The sequence below is a fragment of the Hyposmocoma kahamanoa genome, unplaced genomic scaffold, assembly GCF_003589595.1.
Source record: "Hyposmocoma kahamanoa isolate Upper Pololo Valley unplaced genomic scaffold, ASM358959v1 227, whole genome shotgun sequence".
In the NCBI taxonomy this organism is placed as follows: Eukaryota; Metazoa; Arthropoda; class Insecta; order Lepidoptera; family Cosmopterigidae; genus Hyposmocoma; species Hyposmocoma kahamanoa.
In genome coordinates this window covers 26,588-46,463 of record NW_020653746.1, presented here as the reverse complement: position 1 = coordinate 46,463, position 19,876 = coordinate 26,588, and the positions used below count along the sequence as shown (strand labels likewise).

The 19,876-nt window shown below is 36.8% G+C and overlaps 1 protein-coding gene across 1 annotated transcript in view; it reads left to right on the top strand.

Annotated features, from left to right (window-relative positions):
- Nucleotides 1-4,996: 4,996 nt before the first annotated feature.
- The window catches only part of LOC113228334 (catenin alpha-like), a 28,764-nt gene continuing 13,884 nt past the window's right edge, over nt 4,997-19,876 (top strand). Inside the window, exons 1-11 of the mRNA XM_026461600.1 lie at nt 4,997-5,008; nt 5,555-5,701; nt 6,139-6,305; nt 6,625-6,834; nt 8,751-8,874; nt 9,976-10,037; nt 10,841-10,959; nt 11,864-11,948; nt 16,252-16,367; nt 17,688-17,805; nt 19,808-19,858. Coding sequence (XP_026317385.1) covers nt 5,668-5,701; nt 6,139-6,305; nt 6,625-6,834; nt 8,751-8,874; nt 9,976-10,037; nt 10,841-10,959; nt 11,864-11,948; nt 16,252-16,367; nt 17,688-17,805; nt 19,808-19,858 — 1,086 coding nt within the window. The 5' untranslated portion in view covers nt 4,997-5,008; nt 5,555-5,667. The remainder of the gene's footprint in view (nt 5,009-5,554; nt 5,702-6,138; nt 6,306-6,624; nt 6,835-8,750; nt 8,875-9,975; nt 10,038-10,840; nt 10,960-11,863; nt 11,949-16,251; nt 16,368-17,687; nt 17,806-19,807; nt 19,859-19,876) is intronic.

Sequence of the window (19,876 nt, the reverse complement as noted above, 5' to 3'; positions counted from 1 at the left end):
AGTAGAAAAAAAAAAATATTCTGATCTCTTCCAAAATTGACGTGTGGGAGTCTCTAAGAGTCGTATTCTAGAACTCTACTCAATGCTCAAGTTAGGATTGTACTGGAAACACAAGCACTGGAAATACGACCCTAATGGCAGGGACTTGAGTATGATTTTGAGTGCTTTAAACGATACTCAAATCCTGACTTGAGCATTGAGTAGAGTTCTAAAATACGACCCTAGGAGTGCTTGATAATAATTTGTGAACAGCATTAGTTTATCGCCATTTTTCAATATGGCTATGGATTTTTTTTGTACATTTAAATATACATTTAAGTGCATTATGTGGTTGGCTATAATTGAAGTTGCAAGTATATGTTAATTAATAAGTATTTATTGTTCTGTATACGTTAAGTTGTAAACTTTGTTGGCAATCCTTAATAAATAAACAAATAAACAAATAAATAAGTAAATAAATAAACAAGTAAATAAGTGAGTGAGTGAACGAGTGAGTGAATGAATGAATGGATGAATGAATGAACGAACGAACGAGTGAACGAACGAACGAGCGAACGAACGAACGAACGAGCGAACGAGCGAACGAACGAACGAACGAACAAACGAACGAACGAGCGAACGAACGAACGAACGAACAAACGAACAAACGAACAAATAAACATACAAATAAAAACAAATAAATAAACAAACAAACAAAAAAAACAAACAAACAAACTAAAAACAAACAAACAAACAACCAAACAAGCAAGCAAGCGAGCGAGCGAGCGATAAAACATTCCAATTTACGCTACATTTTGTAAAATTAAAAATAAGGTATTTAATTAATAACTATTGTAACTATAGTGGAAAAATAGGGTGGTTTGCATCAATATTAGACATAACTGGTTGAAGACTGTACCACCTCAGTCAACTGTGACCATGGGACCTGTAAAGGACCCCAAAACGTCGGTTTGTTTGAAAAAACAAATATACGCGATTTAAATCTGGAAAAATAGTTTCATTTCCTATGTGTAACAATCGCGAAAACCTAAGATTTTATGTTATTTATGTTATGTTAACATAACAATTTGAATAAACTTCTTTACATAATCTGTCGATAAAAATGGGAGCTAAGAGAGTGCGTCGCTTCTTTATAACGAAAAAAACAGCGTCCATGAAGTACTGCATTTTTTGTCTATAGTTGCCTGATAGTAAATAGGAACTTGATAGGCATGCTTATGTCAAATGTGCGAATGTTTTCAAATATTTTTTATGTAATCGATAAATTGAATCAATGTGATAACTGTGAAAACTGTCAAACTGCCAAAAAATAGAAAATTAGCAATTAATGTAAAAAATAGGCTTATGTATGGAATGTAATTCCACCCTTGGCTAGACTGGATGCAGCAGAGATTTTTTGCAAGTTTGTATAGCGCAAGACATGTTTCGTGTAGTACTTGACGCGGTGAATTCGATAATGGAAATGAAAATACTTTTGAAAGTAGTATTTATTGTGCGATAGTTGTTTTGTGCTTGTATGTATGTACCTATCGATGACGCTTCCAGTCCTATGCGCTCTAAGGCAAAACAATTGTCGCCGTACGCCTAATTATGAATAAAAATTTTGACAGTGCAACACTGAGGCAATGGTAGTAAAATGATTTTCAAAAATGTCAACCCAGTCGATTTGTTTTTGACACGCCTTGTGATCGCCTTCGACGATTTATTTTCTTAATTTGTGTGAATTTGTGCTTTTTATATAAATAATATAATAATAACTATTATTTGTCTAATTATAGTTAGTGTGTCTATATATAAGTGCTTATTCGTGTAATCTTCCCTAGAAACTTCTAAAACACAAGTAAGTTCTACTTTCTCTGTTGTCAATTTATAACACTGTGAAATTGAAAAGCATAATTTGTTAATACGCATTCTTGTGATAATGGTGTTTTTAATTTAGCCGCGTTGACGTTAACGACTACGGGTTTTGTTATTTATTTCGATTTCTCCGTGTAATTAAGGAGTTTATTGTTTATTTTAGGTTAAAAAAATTATAAAAATTGTTTAGAACAGTAAGTTTTTTCAATATATTGTAAGTCGTGTTATTTTTCGTAGAAAACAAGACTTGTTGTTCTAAGTGCTCAATGCCTTATGAATCATTATTGAGAAATTTTTTGATACTATCGTAGCTTTACGAACTTATTGTGATTTAAATGGTTTATATTGCCAGTTTATCCGTAATCGAGTAAAGAATGGTTTGAAATCAACTTTCAATAGACCATAGAAGGTATATGAAGGTATTTCTAGTGCTTCCTTTAATATGTTATCAAACAAAGATAAAACCGTTGTAGTTTATTGGGAAGTTTCCTTCTGTTTTCCTTCTAGAAGCTTCCATTTTCTGGAACATTTGGCTAACTTTGGGAGATTTTTGTGGCTTGAAACTTTTATAGTATAATCTAACTTCTTCTTTATTGCTTCCGTGGCTGAACGGTTACCATGACGGTCTGCCATGCGGAAGTCCCAGGTTCGATTCCTGGGCCGGGAGAAATATATGTATGGCTGACAATTATTTCTCTCGTGAGTTTGGGTGTAATTTATGGTTGTCTATGTACGCTTCCAAGTAAATGCAGCAATTATTATTATTACTTCCAGCAATGACAACCCTCGCAGACCCGTACAGCCAGTCGAACACGGGTACCCTGACATTAAAATGGGACCCCAAGACCTTGGAGATCCGCACCACTTCAGTGGAACGGACGCTGGAGCCGTTAGTGCTGCAGGTCACCACCCTCGTCAATAGCAAGGACAAGGCTGCTAAGAAAAGGCGTGAGTATTTTTTATATGACGATGCTGTTGTGGATATTGTGGTCGGCAGTGATCATGAATAGACCTAATGACTCTTAACACATCATACAATTTTGGGCTGTTCGAGCAATTTCCTAGGTTACGTGTGTCATTGGCATAGAAGTTTAAACAAATTATCAGAGATCTGCTCGCCATGACCAAACCCCAAATGCTAGCTTCCTGGTTGGTCCTTTGGCAGGAATCACGACAAACTGTTGGTAGACACTATGGTAACCTCCAACCAAATCTACCCACTAAACCCTGGTTTTTTAAACGTCGCGATTTGCCTAAAAACATCACTTCCACTATTATTCGTTTGCGCTTAGGCCATGTTTGCACACCTGTATTTTTGCGTAAAATCAGAGTTCGAGATCACTCTCTGTGCGAGGGCGGCCTAGAAGACGGTACCTTGGAACACATTTTTTTCAATTGTCCTAATATTGCTGTTCCACTTTATAACTTACTTCCTTCAAAATTCCCCCACCCCATTAACATAAATAACCTCTTAACTTTAGTGTTCTCCCCCCATATTGTTACTCTATGTAAATTTATCCACTTAAATAACATATATTTATAAATGTTGTTTTGTTGTTTTGTTTTACATTCTCAACTGAGTACTCCCGTGGTCCAACTTACCAACACCGGTTAATGTCCTATTAGAGCTGAGCGATTTTTTTTTTGTTTCGTTTTTTTTTCTTTCAACCGTGACATTGGCAAAATCATCACTTCTCATAATGATGGAGCCATAAAAATAAAAAGTGAAGTGAAATTATCATTCTCACAATCAACAATTTAGTCTTCAAATTAAAAATAATATAATATGAGTAAACTACGCCTTCGATGTGTCATCAACTCGCCGTCGAAGAGCAGAATACCCAAAAATGCCAATGGCAGTTGAATAGCCTGACCTCTGATAAGCCACTTTGACCTACAGAAACGTGCGGTTATGGCAATTTATAATCTGGGCCCCAGAGTGTCTTTAACAGATAAGTTTAAAGAGATTAATGTTCTTGCACTAATGTCACAGTACATCCATGAGAATGTTATTTATGTTAAGAAAAATATTAATTTATTTATGAAAAGTAGTGACAGACATAACCATTAATACAAGGAATAAAAATAAACTAGCTGGTTGTGACAGTCATCTCCATAAAGTCATTTAAGGGGCAATGTATACCCTTCTATAATAAGATTCCGATTTACATTATAAGAAACAAACTCTTTCTACTAAAGGTTTTTATCAGGGATCGAAATAGGTAGAGTTCTTACGCGCGTCAGAAAATGTGCAATATAAGTAGTGAATAGGCAGGTTTGAACGCGCGTATAGTGTGCAAATCTATGGAAGATAGGTCTAATAATACATCTATTTTTTTTATTTTTATTTAAACTTAATTGCACACAAAACAGTACAAATGGCGAACTTATGCCATTAGGCATTCTCTACCAATCAACCGGAGAGCTGGGTTCAAAATATATAACATGATAATTAAAACAGATAGGAAGAAGTTTACAAATAATTATGATATATAGTTTAAACTCAATATAAATATAGCACATAATATTATATGACTAACTATATACTTATATAAGCAACCTAAATACACACAAATACATAATATATAATGCATAGACATATATATTCAATACACATATATATAATAATGTCAGACTAATGGGATGTAGATTGAGACTCCAATATGGAATCGCGGAGTAATTGCTTGAAAGCTAGTTTATTTCGGCGCTTTTTGAATATGAGGCGGTAGAGCGTTCCAGAGTCGTATTGCCTGAAGAGTAAACTTCTACATTTATGGCAAAATGTGATATGACAATATTTAATTATGACAATAGGATGTATCGATTGGAATTTTTTTTAGAGAGGTATTGTGAAAAAATACCCAATGTCCGCAATATCGCAGATCCGACCCGCTGCGTCGCAAAGTTAAGATAAATATAGTGTACCTGCCTGCCCCAATTACGTCAATTTTTAATGCACTTAAGTGATTTCCCGAATCCCGAACAGGTCCAAGACCTAAAAAATACTGTCATAAGGCAGTCTCCATTTTCTGTCTATATTCATCGAAGCTTAGGCAAAAAAACTCTACCTATTCTTATCCCTGGGTATTATACAGCTTCCTCGTACTTGGATGACAAGAATCAGTGGTAGTGACCCAGTTAGTTCTTGCAGGTATTCTCGATCTAGGTAATTTGTTTAAATTAAATTTTGTAATGATAAATGTATACAAATGTATATTTACAAAGAGCAACCCCTAGAGTTTCTTACTCATTCTTCTCAGGGAATCTGCCTTATGAATGAGCAATGGAGTTTAATCAGTATTACAATTTCAAGGGTAATTTGCTTCCCTATGAAATAGAAATTGTTTGACTTTGACTACACTTAATCTTTAGCAGACTTGGGACCCTGGTTGGCATATTTGCCCTGAGGTCGACCGTCTTGTATCACTCCACGCCACGCAAAGGCCCCAGGTTGGATTCCCGGGTCGGGAGAAATATTTGTATGGCCTACATTTATTTCTCTCCCGAGTTTGGGTGTAATTTGTGTTGTCTATGTGTGTGTCCATGGCACACGCGACACAGGGTTTCCCTAGTGCGGGGCTATGTTGAGTGTGTGCGTTATTATTATTATTAATCTACGTTCCCTTTAAAGTGACGTTATTCTAGCATCCATTCCCTATGACTAAATCATTATAATATACTAGATTTTTTTGGACAGCTGGCAAATCAAAGCGTGCAAGTGCACTGGTAGCGACAGTGGAGCGTGCGACCGAGATATTCATCGAACGAGGTCAGCAGATTGCGTATGAAAATCCAGAGATAACACAGGAAATGCTCACTGCCGTTGAAGATGTTAGGAAGGCCGGTAAGTCTGTGATCAGCAGTGGAATGTGTCAGATTAAAATAATAAAAGATCCTCTTGTACAATAATAAAAGATTCTGCGTTCCAGCTTAGAAGGACAATGGTGCTGGTGAAATTATAGGCACGTGGGACTTGTCAACTTATGTCCCTTAGTGCTCTTAAAACCTTTGCTATTTAAAGCTCTGCAATTTATGAGCAGACGTGTCTCTTACCACCAGGCGCACGACTGGTTCGACTCGTCATTTGCTATTGATAAAAAACAAGAAAATAATGGTAATTTCAAAGTCTCGGACAAGACTTTCTTTTACATACAATCCTTGTACAACCCTAGCGCATTGGGTTCCGCACGACTGCACACGGCGGGCAACGTTATTTTCGCCTCTCCGAGCGCGTGCTTGGGTTTCTTTTCCTCGTGCGTGTTTTACTTGAGCGGTGCGCAGGCGCCGCGATGTCGCTGGCGGCGCGCGAGTTCTCGGAGGAGCCGTGCGCGTCGGCCGTGCGCTCGGGCATGGTGCGCGCCGCGCGCAGCCTGCTGTCGGCCGTCACGCGGCTGCTCATCCTGGCCGACATGGTGGACGTGCAGCTGCTGCTCTCCAAGCTGCGCACCGTGAGTGCCCGCTTTTGTCTCACTCGGTTTCATGAAGGGATCCTTGCATTGTGTGGGACGGCAACGTTCGTCAAATTTCATTCACTGTTTTTCATACAAAATATATCAAATTGACTCATTTTTTTAATGCCGTCAGACTCAATTTCTTATAAGAACAATTTTATTATATTGGAAGCAGTTTTATTATAATGGGAACAATAGAAGTTTGTGAAACGTTATTCCGAAATACAGAAAATAATATTGTAAAGAAAGTTATCAACAAGTAACATTTAATAGTTTTCACATATTTCGTTTTCAATTCTTTCCCCCCCTTTTTCAGGTGGAAACCGATCTGGACAAGCTGAAGTCGGCCTCGTCGCAGTCCGAACTGCTGGAATCCGCCAAGCAGTTCGGCAGGTCGGCCAACGAGCTGGCTGCGCAAGCGGCCAAGCGGCAGCACGAGCTCAAGGAGCCGCGGATGAAGGACGAGCTGGCTGCGGCCAGGGCCGTGCTCAAGAAGCACAGCACCATGCTACTCACAGCCTCTAAGGTGAAATTAGAATTAATCTCTATTTCATACTTATGCAAATTACTGTCCCAGGATTATGAACCGATACAACCTCAAATGGCTATAGTTGAATCCACATAACAGTGACAGCGTTGAATCAATCACTTTAGAAAAAATATATTGTAAAATTGAGGAGATAGTGGTTAGTATATGGTGTAAAACACGATTCTTGAAAATTTTCACTATAAAAAAAAAGAAACACAAACTTACCTCGAAATTTTACAAGAAAACTGCTGTATCCAAAAGGTACTATATTGCTTTAAGTAATTATTACTTCAATTGTTGCATTTTACAAGACATAAGTTTCCAAGTTCATGTTACTTTAGAACGGATGTTGTTTTTAAAGGAACTAGAACAACCCCGCTTTCTCACGAGAAAAAATGTAATAAGCCTCAACAAAAAGATCTAGTGAGAGAAGCATTCTCCCATATTCGTTAGATGAAATTGTGGCGGATGCTCGGAGGGTTGTTAGTTGGAGAAGTGAAACGCTCGATGTCTAGCTCGCAATTAACATTTATTTCGAAATCAGCCCCTACCTTTATACAAAATTTATAAAATATAACGTACACCCCAAACATAAGTTGGAGAGAGAGAGAGAGACTATATATATGCCTCTCGCTCTCACGTAAATACTTGGCGCGCCCGCGGGCCGCCAGTCAGTCGGCGCTCGCGCGGCGCTGAGTGGACGAGTTGATGAATGCCATAAAATCAAAGAGCACTATCAGTGGCTTTCTTAATTCCGCCGACAATGAGACGTTGGTGATCCGTAACTTCGGCTAGTTACTTCTAAAATTTCTGATAATAACATGAAACTATCCGTAACAGCCACAGTAGGTTACCAATGATTTTTTTTTATATCAAATTAACTAAATAGAACACGTATAGTATATATATATGAACATTTTTCAAATGGTTTTCATCAATGGGGTTCAAGCAAAAAGAACCATATTAGTACAGGTAAAATTTGAAATCAGAAACATTTATTATACGAATTGGTAAAATACAGGTGTTACTTACAAGTGATTAGATCTACAATTCTTACCCAAATCAGGCGTACAATGTCTTAAAATTATAATTAAGTTAGTTATACAATTGTCAAATATTTGATGTCTTTATATAAAATTCGTTAAGATTGTAAAAAACTTTGTCAATTAACCATTTTTTTAAACAAGCTTTAAATTTATCACCATTTAAACATTTCATTTCCATTGGAAGTCTGTTATAAATTCTTATCGCTGTTACATAGGTGCTGCGGTCAAAGATCGTGCTGTTTATTTTAGGGAGGACAAGACGGTCCTTGTTTCTGACGTTAACGGACTACTTTACATTAGATATTTTAGTAAAGAAGTTACTGTGATTACGTACAAAAAGGCATATTTCCAAAATGTATATTCCTGTTAAAGTCAGGAAACCCTTTTCTTTGTACAGACTTCTTAGAGAATAGTCACTGGGTTTACTATAGATTATGCGAAAGCATCGTTTTTGTATTGTGAATATTTTAACCGCATTGATAGAGTTTCCCAAAAAAATTACACCATACATTCATTGAATTCGAGATAAGGTAGAATAGATTCTTTAATGAAACTTGCGGGACCATAACTGGTTGTCTTAAGCCAACCCCGGTAAGATTGCTGGCCAGACATCCGCAGAAATGTAGCTGCATCTTGCAAATAAGCCAAAATGCCCAACGGCACTCGGCACCCTATGCACGATCACGTCACAGTGCAACAGAGTGTCGATCCTCTGAGCATTGAGAAGGCTCAGGCATCCCTGTCGTTGAAATTCTGATACACATACATATCTAGACCAGATCGAATCCTAAATTGGTCTTATGGGGAACCGATCCCTCACTATCTAATACCCAGTTGCTAATCACTGTATCTGACGTAATCTCCTAGGTGTACGTGCGCCACCCGGAGCTGGCGGCGGCCAAGGCCAACCGCGACTTCGTGCTGAGGGCCGTGTGTTCGGCTGTGGACACCATCTCCGCTGTCGCGCAGGGACGCACTCTGCCTACCAACGGTCAGTTTGCCGTTCATTTCTTTGCGTATTCCAACAGACTGTTAGATTATTTCAACTCATGGCGCCATCTGTTGGCATGACGTCAAAGTATACATATATCGACTTCGTACGTTCGACATGTAGTAAAACCACGGAAGAAAAAAAAACAGTAAAAGCCTCGATTACTAACAGAACCGATGCGGCCAAAACTCACTTTCTTAATTTGCAGCACTACAAAAACTTGATATTAATTGGTCGTAGTTTCAAATGTAAAAAGAGTAACAAATTCTGGATTGTTAATATAATTTAAACTTTACCTTGTTGGCATGTCGTTGAAAGTACAATAGCATCGATGCCTATTATTACAAGTTACGACCTTTTGATATTATATCGAAATTTCAATCAATGTGCTGCCATCTAGCGGTTAATTGCTGAACGACGACGAATTGGACCACGGCTAATATTTTTGGCGCGGCAATCATTTTTGCCCTCGAAAACAGCACAACAAGGCATTTTTCTACGGTTTTAGAGAATTTGCGCGAAACAATGACACAACCATAGCTAAAATGGCGGACTGACCTCAGATAGGTCTTTCGAGGCTAAGGGTCGTATTCCAGAACTCTACTCAATGCTCAAGTCAGGATTTGAGCAGATTTGAGGATGATTTCAAGCACTGGAAATACGACCCTAATGGCAAGGACTTGAGTATGATTTTCAGTGCTCACTGCAATACTCAAGTCCTGACTTGAGCATTGAGTAGAGTTCTGGAATACGACCCTTAATGTTGGCACGCGTCAGACGCTAACTAACCACTTCTACTGTATTTATTGTTCTGTGGGTGAAGACCACGAAGAGTGAAGAAACTAGTGTGGTTGGAGAAGAGTCGCTTCTAATAGTTTAAGGTTCGAATATCTTTGATTACTAAGTTACTTAGTTTTTGTAAAGGAAAACATCGTGGTGAAAGAAACAATGCATATCAAAGACTGTTCACAACCAATACTTATGAAGTCCCTAACCCGCATTCAGTTCAGCCCTGAACCTTCTCTTTATTGGAGACCCACGCCTAGCAGGAACGTGTAATGAACTGGTGATGATGTAATGTATACCTTTGCAATGTTTCAGGATCTAACCGAGCTCCAGTAGAAGGCCCCGGGGAACTGGCTCAAGCTCTTGATGATTTTGATGTAAGTTTCTATCCGTTAGGTCTATCCGACTTATATTTGGACCCCGGAGTGTCCTTGAGAGAGAAGTTTGAAGAACGTCACAATACGTTTATGTTGAAAAGAACAAAACATTAATACGAGGAATAAAAATAGACTGGCTGTTCTTGATGGATGGAAAAATTTCCATTTTGAAAATATCATATTTTTCAGAAAAATAAATATTTAAATTTGTATTGAATTGGTTATCAATTATTGTTTGTGAAATTGCTCCACTAGTTTGTTATAATTATTAATACACTGCTCTAGCTAACAGCCGAATAGCGACGTCTCTAGCCAGGGCTGGTAGCTGTAAAGTTACCTAACAGGGTGACGAAATACTTTCATACATTTCTCATAGATGGCGCTACGGCTAAAAAGTCGTTGAAAACCAAATACAAAGATCCGACAGCAGACTCCGTCAAATTTACAATCGTTTATATTTTTTTTAACTAATGTAGATAGGAAGCGTATACCTTTAATTCGTGAAAGTCGCAAATAGGTAGCAATTATTGGTAATACATACTTCTGGAAAATCCGTTCCCTTCATTCTGAACAAAGTGGCGACCAGCCAATCTGACGTCAGAATGGCTGGTCAATTATTTTTTTTAAATTTCTCTGAACATACAAAGGTAGCAATTATTTAGAAAAGGTAGCAAATAGGTAGCAATTCTTGAATATACACTCAGTACCAGATGCGACAGGCGGCCAGTCATCCTGACTGTCACAATTTGTGGTTGTCTACTTAAGAAACAAAAGTTATGTAAGAATAAAAATGATGATTCTAGGAGCGTATGGTGATGGAGCCTCTGGCGTATTCCGAGCTGCGAACAAGACCTTCACTTGAGGAGAGGCTGGAGTCCATCATCTCCGGAGCTGCTCTCATGGCTGACAGCTCTTGCACCAGGTATTTCTTTATTTAATTTTGTTTATTTATTCTATTCATCCAAACTCATGGTGCCACGATTTCGTAAAATCGACTAGTCCAAGACCTTATTAATAAAGCTGACTTCTTGGGAGTGACCTTAGATAGTAAACTTCAATGGTTTCCACATATATCTTCCCTGGCCAGCAGATTAAGCGCTGCTGCATCCGCAGTCCGTAGAATACGTGAGCTTACCGATGTTAGTACTGCTAGACTAATTTACTTTAATTACTTCCATAGTATAATGTCCCACGGGATTCTCATGTGGGGTAAAGCGGCAGATATTCAAACCATATTTGTATTGCAAAAACGAGTGATTCGTTCTGTGTACCGTTTAGGCTCTCGGGTTTCTCACAGAGAAAAGTTTGAGGAGACAGGTACCATAACTGTGGAATCACAGTACATTTACTCAGATATTTTATATGCCCGTAAAAATATACATAATTACAATAAGAAAGAAGATGTCTATAATATTAATCTTAGAGCTAAGTCCAAACTTATGGTACCACGATTTCGTTTAACCAAGGTAAACAACTCTCTTATGGGAAACTGTATACGCTTTTACAATAAGATTCCGGTGAATATATTAAGATTATCATTTCCTAAGTTTAAAACTTATACTAAAAGTATTTTAATTGAAAAGTCATATTACAAAATTGAGGAGTATGTTTTAGATAAAGATGTATGGAAAGACAACATGAGTCTGGATTCCACACAATTATGATACAAAGTGTATTCCATAACATTTAAGTTTATTTGAAAAGAGCAATCCATAGAGTTTCTTGCTCATTCTTCTCAGGGCAGTGAACGAGCAGTAGTTTAAAAAAAACGTAAATGTAAAATCTTTACCTATACAATAATTGATTATTTGATTTTGACTGAAAAGGGACGAGCGTCGCGAGCGCATAGTGGCGGAGTGCAACGCCGTGCGACAAGCGCTGCAAGACCTGTTGCACCACTACATGGCCAATGTGAGTATATTATTTACTTATAAAACTTATACATTTCCTATCTAAAATAAAAATAGTAGCAATTTTTTGTGTTATGTTACCTATTTCTGCGGCCAAGCAGTAATCAGCAGAATGTTTTTAAGCTCTGAGTGGCACTGCACATATACCGTCCACTAACTAAAACGTGGCGAAGTGACAAATGGTCAAATATCCGTTTCAAATAGCAAAAGATTCTCTTTTAAAAAACAGTTAAACCCCAACGAGCGACGCATAGCTGAAATATCATTAAAGAATTTCAATGTTCCAAAACTGGGTTATGGTTTTTTATGATATCTCAAAAAAACCTATCCTAGGTAATCTATCATAAAAGTATATTCTCATGTTGGAACAAGTCCAAAAAAAGTTTTTGAGAAATTTTTATAAGAAACACTTTTTCTATTATCCGTTCTTATATCCAACACGCTTCCTTCAGGGCCACTTAGGTTATGAGTCACTGGAATTACGCAGAAATGTGACCTTGCTCAGCTTTACTTTAAATGTGATGAGAAATAAGCTGGATAGTGTGAAGCTTGTGGAACAGTTCGCAAGATTTAATGTTCCACATAGATACTGCAACGAGCGTAGGAGTGTACGCCTACTGGCCACTGAGCCCTCACGCACAAATTTGTACCGGGACTCGCCCATTCCCCGAGCTAGAACACTCCTCAACTCTGTACTATCAGCATCGCCACAGTGTGATGTATTTATGACAGGGATAGTGAGACTGTTGATTGAATGGAAGAGAGTGCTAGAAAGAAGTCAGGATGGTTTTTAGGTTAATTTTATTTATTTATCTAGTTATAGCATAACCTACATTGTACATTTGCTTTGTTTTAGATTTAAGTAAATTATTATTGATGTAACGCTATGGTGTGAACTGTCATGTTGCATTAATGTCAAATAAATAAATAAATAAATAAATAAATAAATAAATCACAAACTCGATTTTTCCGAAATAAAGTTTGTTCGAATTTTCATTACACCGAAGACGGAATTATAAAGAAAACGTTGTTCTTTCAGGATATCGTCGAATAACTTTCTCAAACTCGTATCTTAAAGCACGAAACTACTGAAATGCAAAAAATGGATTGTGTATCATTGACTTACAATTATATGGACGTCGGGTCCGCGCTAAAAAGTGTCCGCACTTGTAAGGCGCTAAAATCGTATACAGAGCGCCAAACTCCGCTTTAGTCTTCATTTGTTCGACTGACAGCGCGATACTGCGATGACATTACAATTTAAATTTCGAAAAGGTTGACTTGGGACATTTTTTTCGTGGTTTTTGTATTAGACCCGTCGTCCATTTATTTGTAAGTCAATGTTGTGTATACAAATTTTGCAGGCTAATTTCACATCACGTTCCCTTCATACCACACCGGCTTTTAACTATTCGTAAAGTGTTTCAATCTAAATTACCATCCTTGATAAGAAGTTTAAAACGCGCGCTCGACTCTCTCCTCGCCACCAACCCTGAATGCGACTTGTTTGCGGATGGATGGTCACTGTTATTGTTAAGATGCCTACGCTATTGTGAAAGCGATGCTTGAATGGTACTTAATCTTGTTGTGTTTATTAATTTGTTATGTTAGTAATGTATCTTTAATTATTGTAATTGGTGTGTGTGGTTATAATTAAAGTAAAATAAATAAATAAAATAAAAATAAATAATAAATAAAAATAAACCTTGACTCTGCTAACTTATTGTCTAATATCAATATTAACATTAGATGTAACCTTCGGTGTCCTCGGGCTTTTGTCCTAAATGTTTTTAAAAATAACACGTCATTTTACAATCCCATAAAAAGAATGTGCCGCACCTTTAATGACTTAATTAAGGATAAAATACAGTTAGATATATTTAATTCTAAGTATCATATATTTAAAAAGTCTGTTGCGGGTGTCCTCAAGCAGTCTAGTTGAAGTCTCGCAATTTTATTTTAACACTTTTTCTCTATGGTCTTTTCTTTTGCTCTATTTGTACCAACACAAAATTTGTAATTTATAATTAATTGACAGAAACTTTCAAAACATGCTGTACGTACACGCTCCTGGTTGGCATTCTGGTCCAAATCTAGTTTTAAGCAAATTTATTTGTTAAATCTTTCTTGAATGTCGACTGTTGTGTTCGTCTAATAAATAAACACAAAGTTTTGCCATCTCCCGAGCAATCACTCTATAAAAGATAGTAGTTTAAGAAAGTAAGGCATCGATATGTTGGATATTTATCGCAAAGACACGATTAGGTTAGGTTAAGTTAGGCTTAAAAGGAAAAACATTTTCCTCTCAAAATTACTTTCGAGGTTATGAAAATTCGAGCAAACGTTGTTTCTGGAAAATGTCATTTCACTACTGACAGGTAACCGCTTACCACCAGATCCACAACTTGCTAACTCTTCGTTTGGTATCATACGAGGTCTGTAAATTAAGTAATGAGACTAATTTTTTTTTTTTGTTCAAAAGGAATTACAATTCTATGTTGTCACCTTCAAAATAACTTCCTTCTGAGGCCACACAGTGCTGGAGACGTTTCTTCCACTCCTCATAGCAGTGCTGGAACTCCGATACTGGAATAACCTTCAGCTGGTCGGTAACAGCCGTTTAAATTTTTTCGACTGTCCCAAAATGATTTCCCTTGAGGTGATTTTTCAACTTTGGGAAGAGAAAAATGTCACAAGGACTCAAGTCAGGCGAATAAGGAGGCTGAGGAGCCACAGGAATGTTTTTACTGGCCAAAAACTCGTTTATTGAAATTGCTGTGTGACAAGGAGCATTATCGTGATGCAACACCCACTTGTTCTTGATGTTTGGTCTCACACGAATGACCCTTAAAACATGGGCTCTTGGCAAAACACTATCTCCGTAGGCCTGCTGAAGTTTAAGAAGAGTTTCCGTTGCACTGTGACCAAGTCTGAAGCAAAACCTGATAGCACACCGTTGCTCGAAATTGATGTCATTCATTTTTAGAACACAATAGAAAAAACTGTTTCACAAAAACAATCGCTACGCACAATCAAATGACTCGAGAGAGGTCAAAGTCGTACTGAAGGTGGATCACATGTTCCTCTGCCGCCCCACCAAGCCCCGCGCTTCCAGTGTTGCCAGATCAAACGCAACGTTGCCAGTCTCATTACTTAATTTACATACCTCGTAAATAAAATATATAATATACGGACGGTAAATAAGATATTACTAACGAAGGTATATTATATAATAGCTCGAGTTTTGTATTTTCTTACCGTCCGTGATACGTACAATGTTTTTCATCGTATTTGCTAGGACATAAATACAATGTTTATGTCTTGTATGAATAAATATGGTTCACAACACAACAATTATTATTATGGACTTTTCAAATGGTTATTTTTTTATCAACAGATGATCATTACCTAGCTATTCTCCCATAGATAATACAACTCATATTTAAATGTTGTAAAATGCAAAGACGCCATGATGGATTGTAAAAATAATTGCTAAATTTTTATACAGAAAATAATTAAATTCACTTATAAGAAATTCTTAATAGTAACTGCCTCTGACTGCTACGCTGAGGTCCCAGGGTCTATTCCCGTGCTGGGAGAAATATTTGTATGTCCTACATTTATTTCTCTCGTGAGTTTGGGTATAATTTGTGTGTCCATGGCACCCGCGACACAGGGTTTCCCTAGTTGTGTGTGTGCGTTATTATCAAAAAGAAAGCATTTAAATCATTGACTTACAATTATATAGACGTCGGGTCCGCGCTAAAAAGTGTCCGAACTTATAGGGCGTTAAAATCGTATACAGAGCGTCATTCACGCTTTAGTCTTCGTTTGTTCGACTGACAGCGAAGCAAGCAAAATTAGACAGTACTGCGATGACATTACAATTTAGCTTTTTCATATTCCTTTACATGTCACTACATTTAAATAGGTTGACTTGGGACATTTTTTTCGTGGTTTTTGTATTAGACCCGTCGTCCAATTATTTGTAAGTCAATGATTTAAATAGTATTTTGCTGAATTGCAATAAATTTCTGTTTAGACAACATTTTAAGCGAATGTTTTAATTTTGAACTTAAGTAACCTTGCTTGAACTTGAACTTGATCTATTGAACCTGACCCATGTAAGGAAGTATGTCGTGTTACCAATAAAAAACAAAATCCTTGCCAACTATGGCTGTAATGGAAAGAAAAAAGACCCGTGGGATTTATTTGGGGAATGTATTATAGTCAAGATAACCACCATGCAATCATACCATTTACGAGCAAGTTTGATAAAAAAATAATGATTAATTTTCTAACAGGCCGGGAAGCCAGAACAATCCGAAGGCCTTGAACGCGCCATTGAGAACATGTGTCGCAAGACCAGGGACTTGCGTCGCCAGCTGCGCAAAGCCGTCGTTGATCACGTGTCTGACAGGTAACTGGTATCCTACAAGGAGAGGGTGTACACCAGGGTTCGAAATTATCAATATATCGACGTCGAAATTGACAAGTTTACACCCCTGTAAGCCTCGCCAGCCTTTTAAGTTCTGAATTCATTGATATAAACATAACACGTGACTTTAGTTATTCTGAGTTTTATTCGGCAAAGCTCGTTATTCAAGTAATTTATTGCATTCATGTTGTTACATAGGTCTTAAGTTAGATAGTACAGATCAAACATGAACCCTGTAAGGGCATAGCAATGTCAATCATAAATTCTAAATAATCTCAGTACAGAGTACTAAAAAAAACCGACCTCAAAAGTAAGTGGAATTACGTCTATTTGCTAAATTTTATTGAAATGTCCCCTAGTTCGCCACTATACAGGACTTGACACTGGAGATAATAAAAATCGGTTCTCACTACTCAAAGTATATTGAGAGAAAAACGCCTTGAATTGGAGAAATAGCAAAATCAACCATTAAAGTAATTGCTCCTAAATTAAAGTTAGGCGCTATTTATAAAAATGAATCTTCATGCGTGAACAGCCACCCTTCGAGGTGGATGGTTTTCTTCAAAATGAAATGGGACCACTATGGAAGTACCCCCTTTCCAATAAAAAAAGAAAAATGAAAATCGGTTCACAAATACCGGAGTTATCGCGTAACATACATACAAAAGAAAAAAGAACATACAGACGAATTGAGAACCTCCTTTTTTGAAGTTGGTTAATAAGTCAAAATTTGTGTTACAATATTTACATTATTTCTTAATTTGGTATTCGTTAAAATAAACAAAATATAAATTATTACTAATCGTCCACAGTAGCAACCTCATTTTAGTTCTATTTTTAAAGTAGTTTATCGTCATGTTATTTAGAATTTTATAATGTCATTTAATTATTAATCAATTTAAAAATTTATTATCATATTGATTATTATACATATATACACATTAATAATTGTACATTTATGTGTTGCAACAATTTTAATTAGATCATCACATAGAGTATTGAAGAGGCATGAATGACTTTTGAGGTCGGTTTTTTTAGCACTCAGTACTAAGGTTATAGGTTGTACCGCTTTAGCATATCCCAAAAGTCTATTCTAAGGTAGCCTGGAAGAAATTGCTACATAGCAATAAGGCCGCCTGTTGCACATTAACTTACTACCACTATTATACTTAAGCTATTGTATTAAATTTTAATTGTAATTTTATGTGTAATAAAGAATATTTCATTCATTCAGTCGTGCGGCTTCAACGCGATTAGTGTTTTTTTTAAATTAAATACTAAAATAATGACAAATCTTTGCAGTTTCTTGGAGACCAACGTACCTCTGCTGGTACTGATGGAAGCAGCACGCAACGGCAATGAGAAAGAAGTAGAAGAATATGCGCTGGTCTTCACAGAGCATGCTAATAAGCTGGTTGAGGTAAGGGTGGCTTTCAAGTTTACGCTGTTTATTGTAATCAAAATGGCGGTCTCCAATGTGATGGTCACTCACTCGACTTACATGTTACTCGTTTAAGTTGTACGGTACACAAATGAACCGCATGGTATTTATTCAGTCATATGGTATACGTATAAGTCAAACGGTATTCTTTAGCCTTATGGTATACATGGTACTGTAAACTTGGACGTAGCTCGTGTTGCGTAGCGAGAGGTACTTTTATAAATATAAACTGGGATAATCTTCAAAACTTGATATTTATTGTACTTTTTACATATTTTCTTATTGAGGTTACATCTCGAACTATCAAGACGTTCTATTCTTTCTAATTTCCTATTTCAAAACACTTGTAAATACAAAACTATATTCACTCAGCCAGTAGTTCTACTCATACACGGTATATATTTCTGAAACGATATTCATTTAGCCTCGTGGTGCACATAAATGAGTTACATTGTTTGTTATAATTATTAATACAAAGATAAAACACTCAGAAAAAATTCCTTCGATCCGGTCGGATTCGAACTGTGTTAACACAGTGAATAGCGATATCTCTCGCCAGGACTGGTAGCTGTAAAGGTACTAACTGGGTGATAAATCTGTAATATATTTCTCATAGATGGCGCTACGACTAAAAAGTCGTTGAAAGACCAAGTACAAAGACACGACGCAAGCACATAGCTTAGTTGGTATAGCGTCTGGCACGGTATGCAAGAAGACGTCGGTTCGAATCCGACCGGATCGAAAGAATTTTTTCTGAGTGTTCGATCTTTGTATTAATAATTATAACAAACTAGTGGAGTAATTTCACAAAAAATAATTGTATATCAATTCAATAAAAAAATTAATTAACAGAGTTACATTGTATTTTTTTTTAGTCATATGGTTCATATATTAGTCGAACGGTATTCATTTAGCCTTGTGTTGTGGTACACATGGTTCACACGGTTTTCCTTTGTTATATTGTGTACATATTTAAAAACCTGTATTCATTTAGCCTCGTGGTACACATATGAGTCACATTGTATTCTTTTAGTTATATTGTAGACACGTTAGTCAAACAGTTTTAATTTAACTTAGGTACACATTTGTCATACGCAGACATGAGCTGTGTGTTAAAACCCAATCTATCTTTCAGGGTTTTAACCGCGTTTTTACGCAAAGCTGGGGTTTAACCCAGCAGAGCAGAAACGGCGATTATGGAATTCGGTGTATCCATACTTATTACAAATTTCGATCTAAAAAAATATTTTCTAGAAAAATAGGCAACACGCAATACCCATCTTGCAATACTTTGGATTTTCATTGCTAAAGATGCACATTACGAATCGATTTTTATGAAGATATATTCAAGAGCATACGATTTTTTTTTGTATCGATTTATTTCAATGCGATTGTCATGTGAATCGAGTCAATAGAAAGGAAAATCGAATCGTCTAGATCAGGAAGCAATAAACTTTTGTAATAAAGTCATTGAATTTGTACAAAACTCATATTCATTGCCTGTACAATATTCAGGTTACCTGACACCAGATTGCGCCACACGTCGCTGACAAGTGCAGATTAGTTAGAAATAATGTTTTATTATATTGTATGTACATACATACATAAGCTCGCGCCCTAGTCCCCCAGGAGGGGTAGGCAGAGATCACGGAACGCCACTTTGCTATATTGTATGTATGTTAGTCTATAAGGTTTGTATTTATGAGTTTTTGTAACCTGAATTCAAATAAAAAAAATATTGAGATATTTTTTGAAATAACTCCACTATTTAATTGTAAACATAACACATATTTAGTTGTAAGTCGTTTTTGCCTTCGATTTTGGGCGTTAGTGAGTTTTAACCCGTTTAACAATGCGCCGAGTTAAAACCTTGCCCATATCCGGTCATACAGTAATAATAACATATACATGGATATATATTCTTGTCGAAGTTATGTAATGACGTATTGCATATTTGTGATGTCTATATACTCCTCGGCAGGTGGCGAACCTCGTCTGCTCGATGTCCAACAACGAGGATGGCGTCAAGATGGTGCGTCACGCCGCGGGG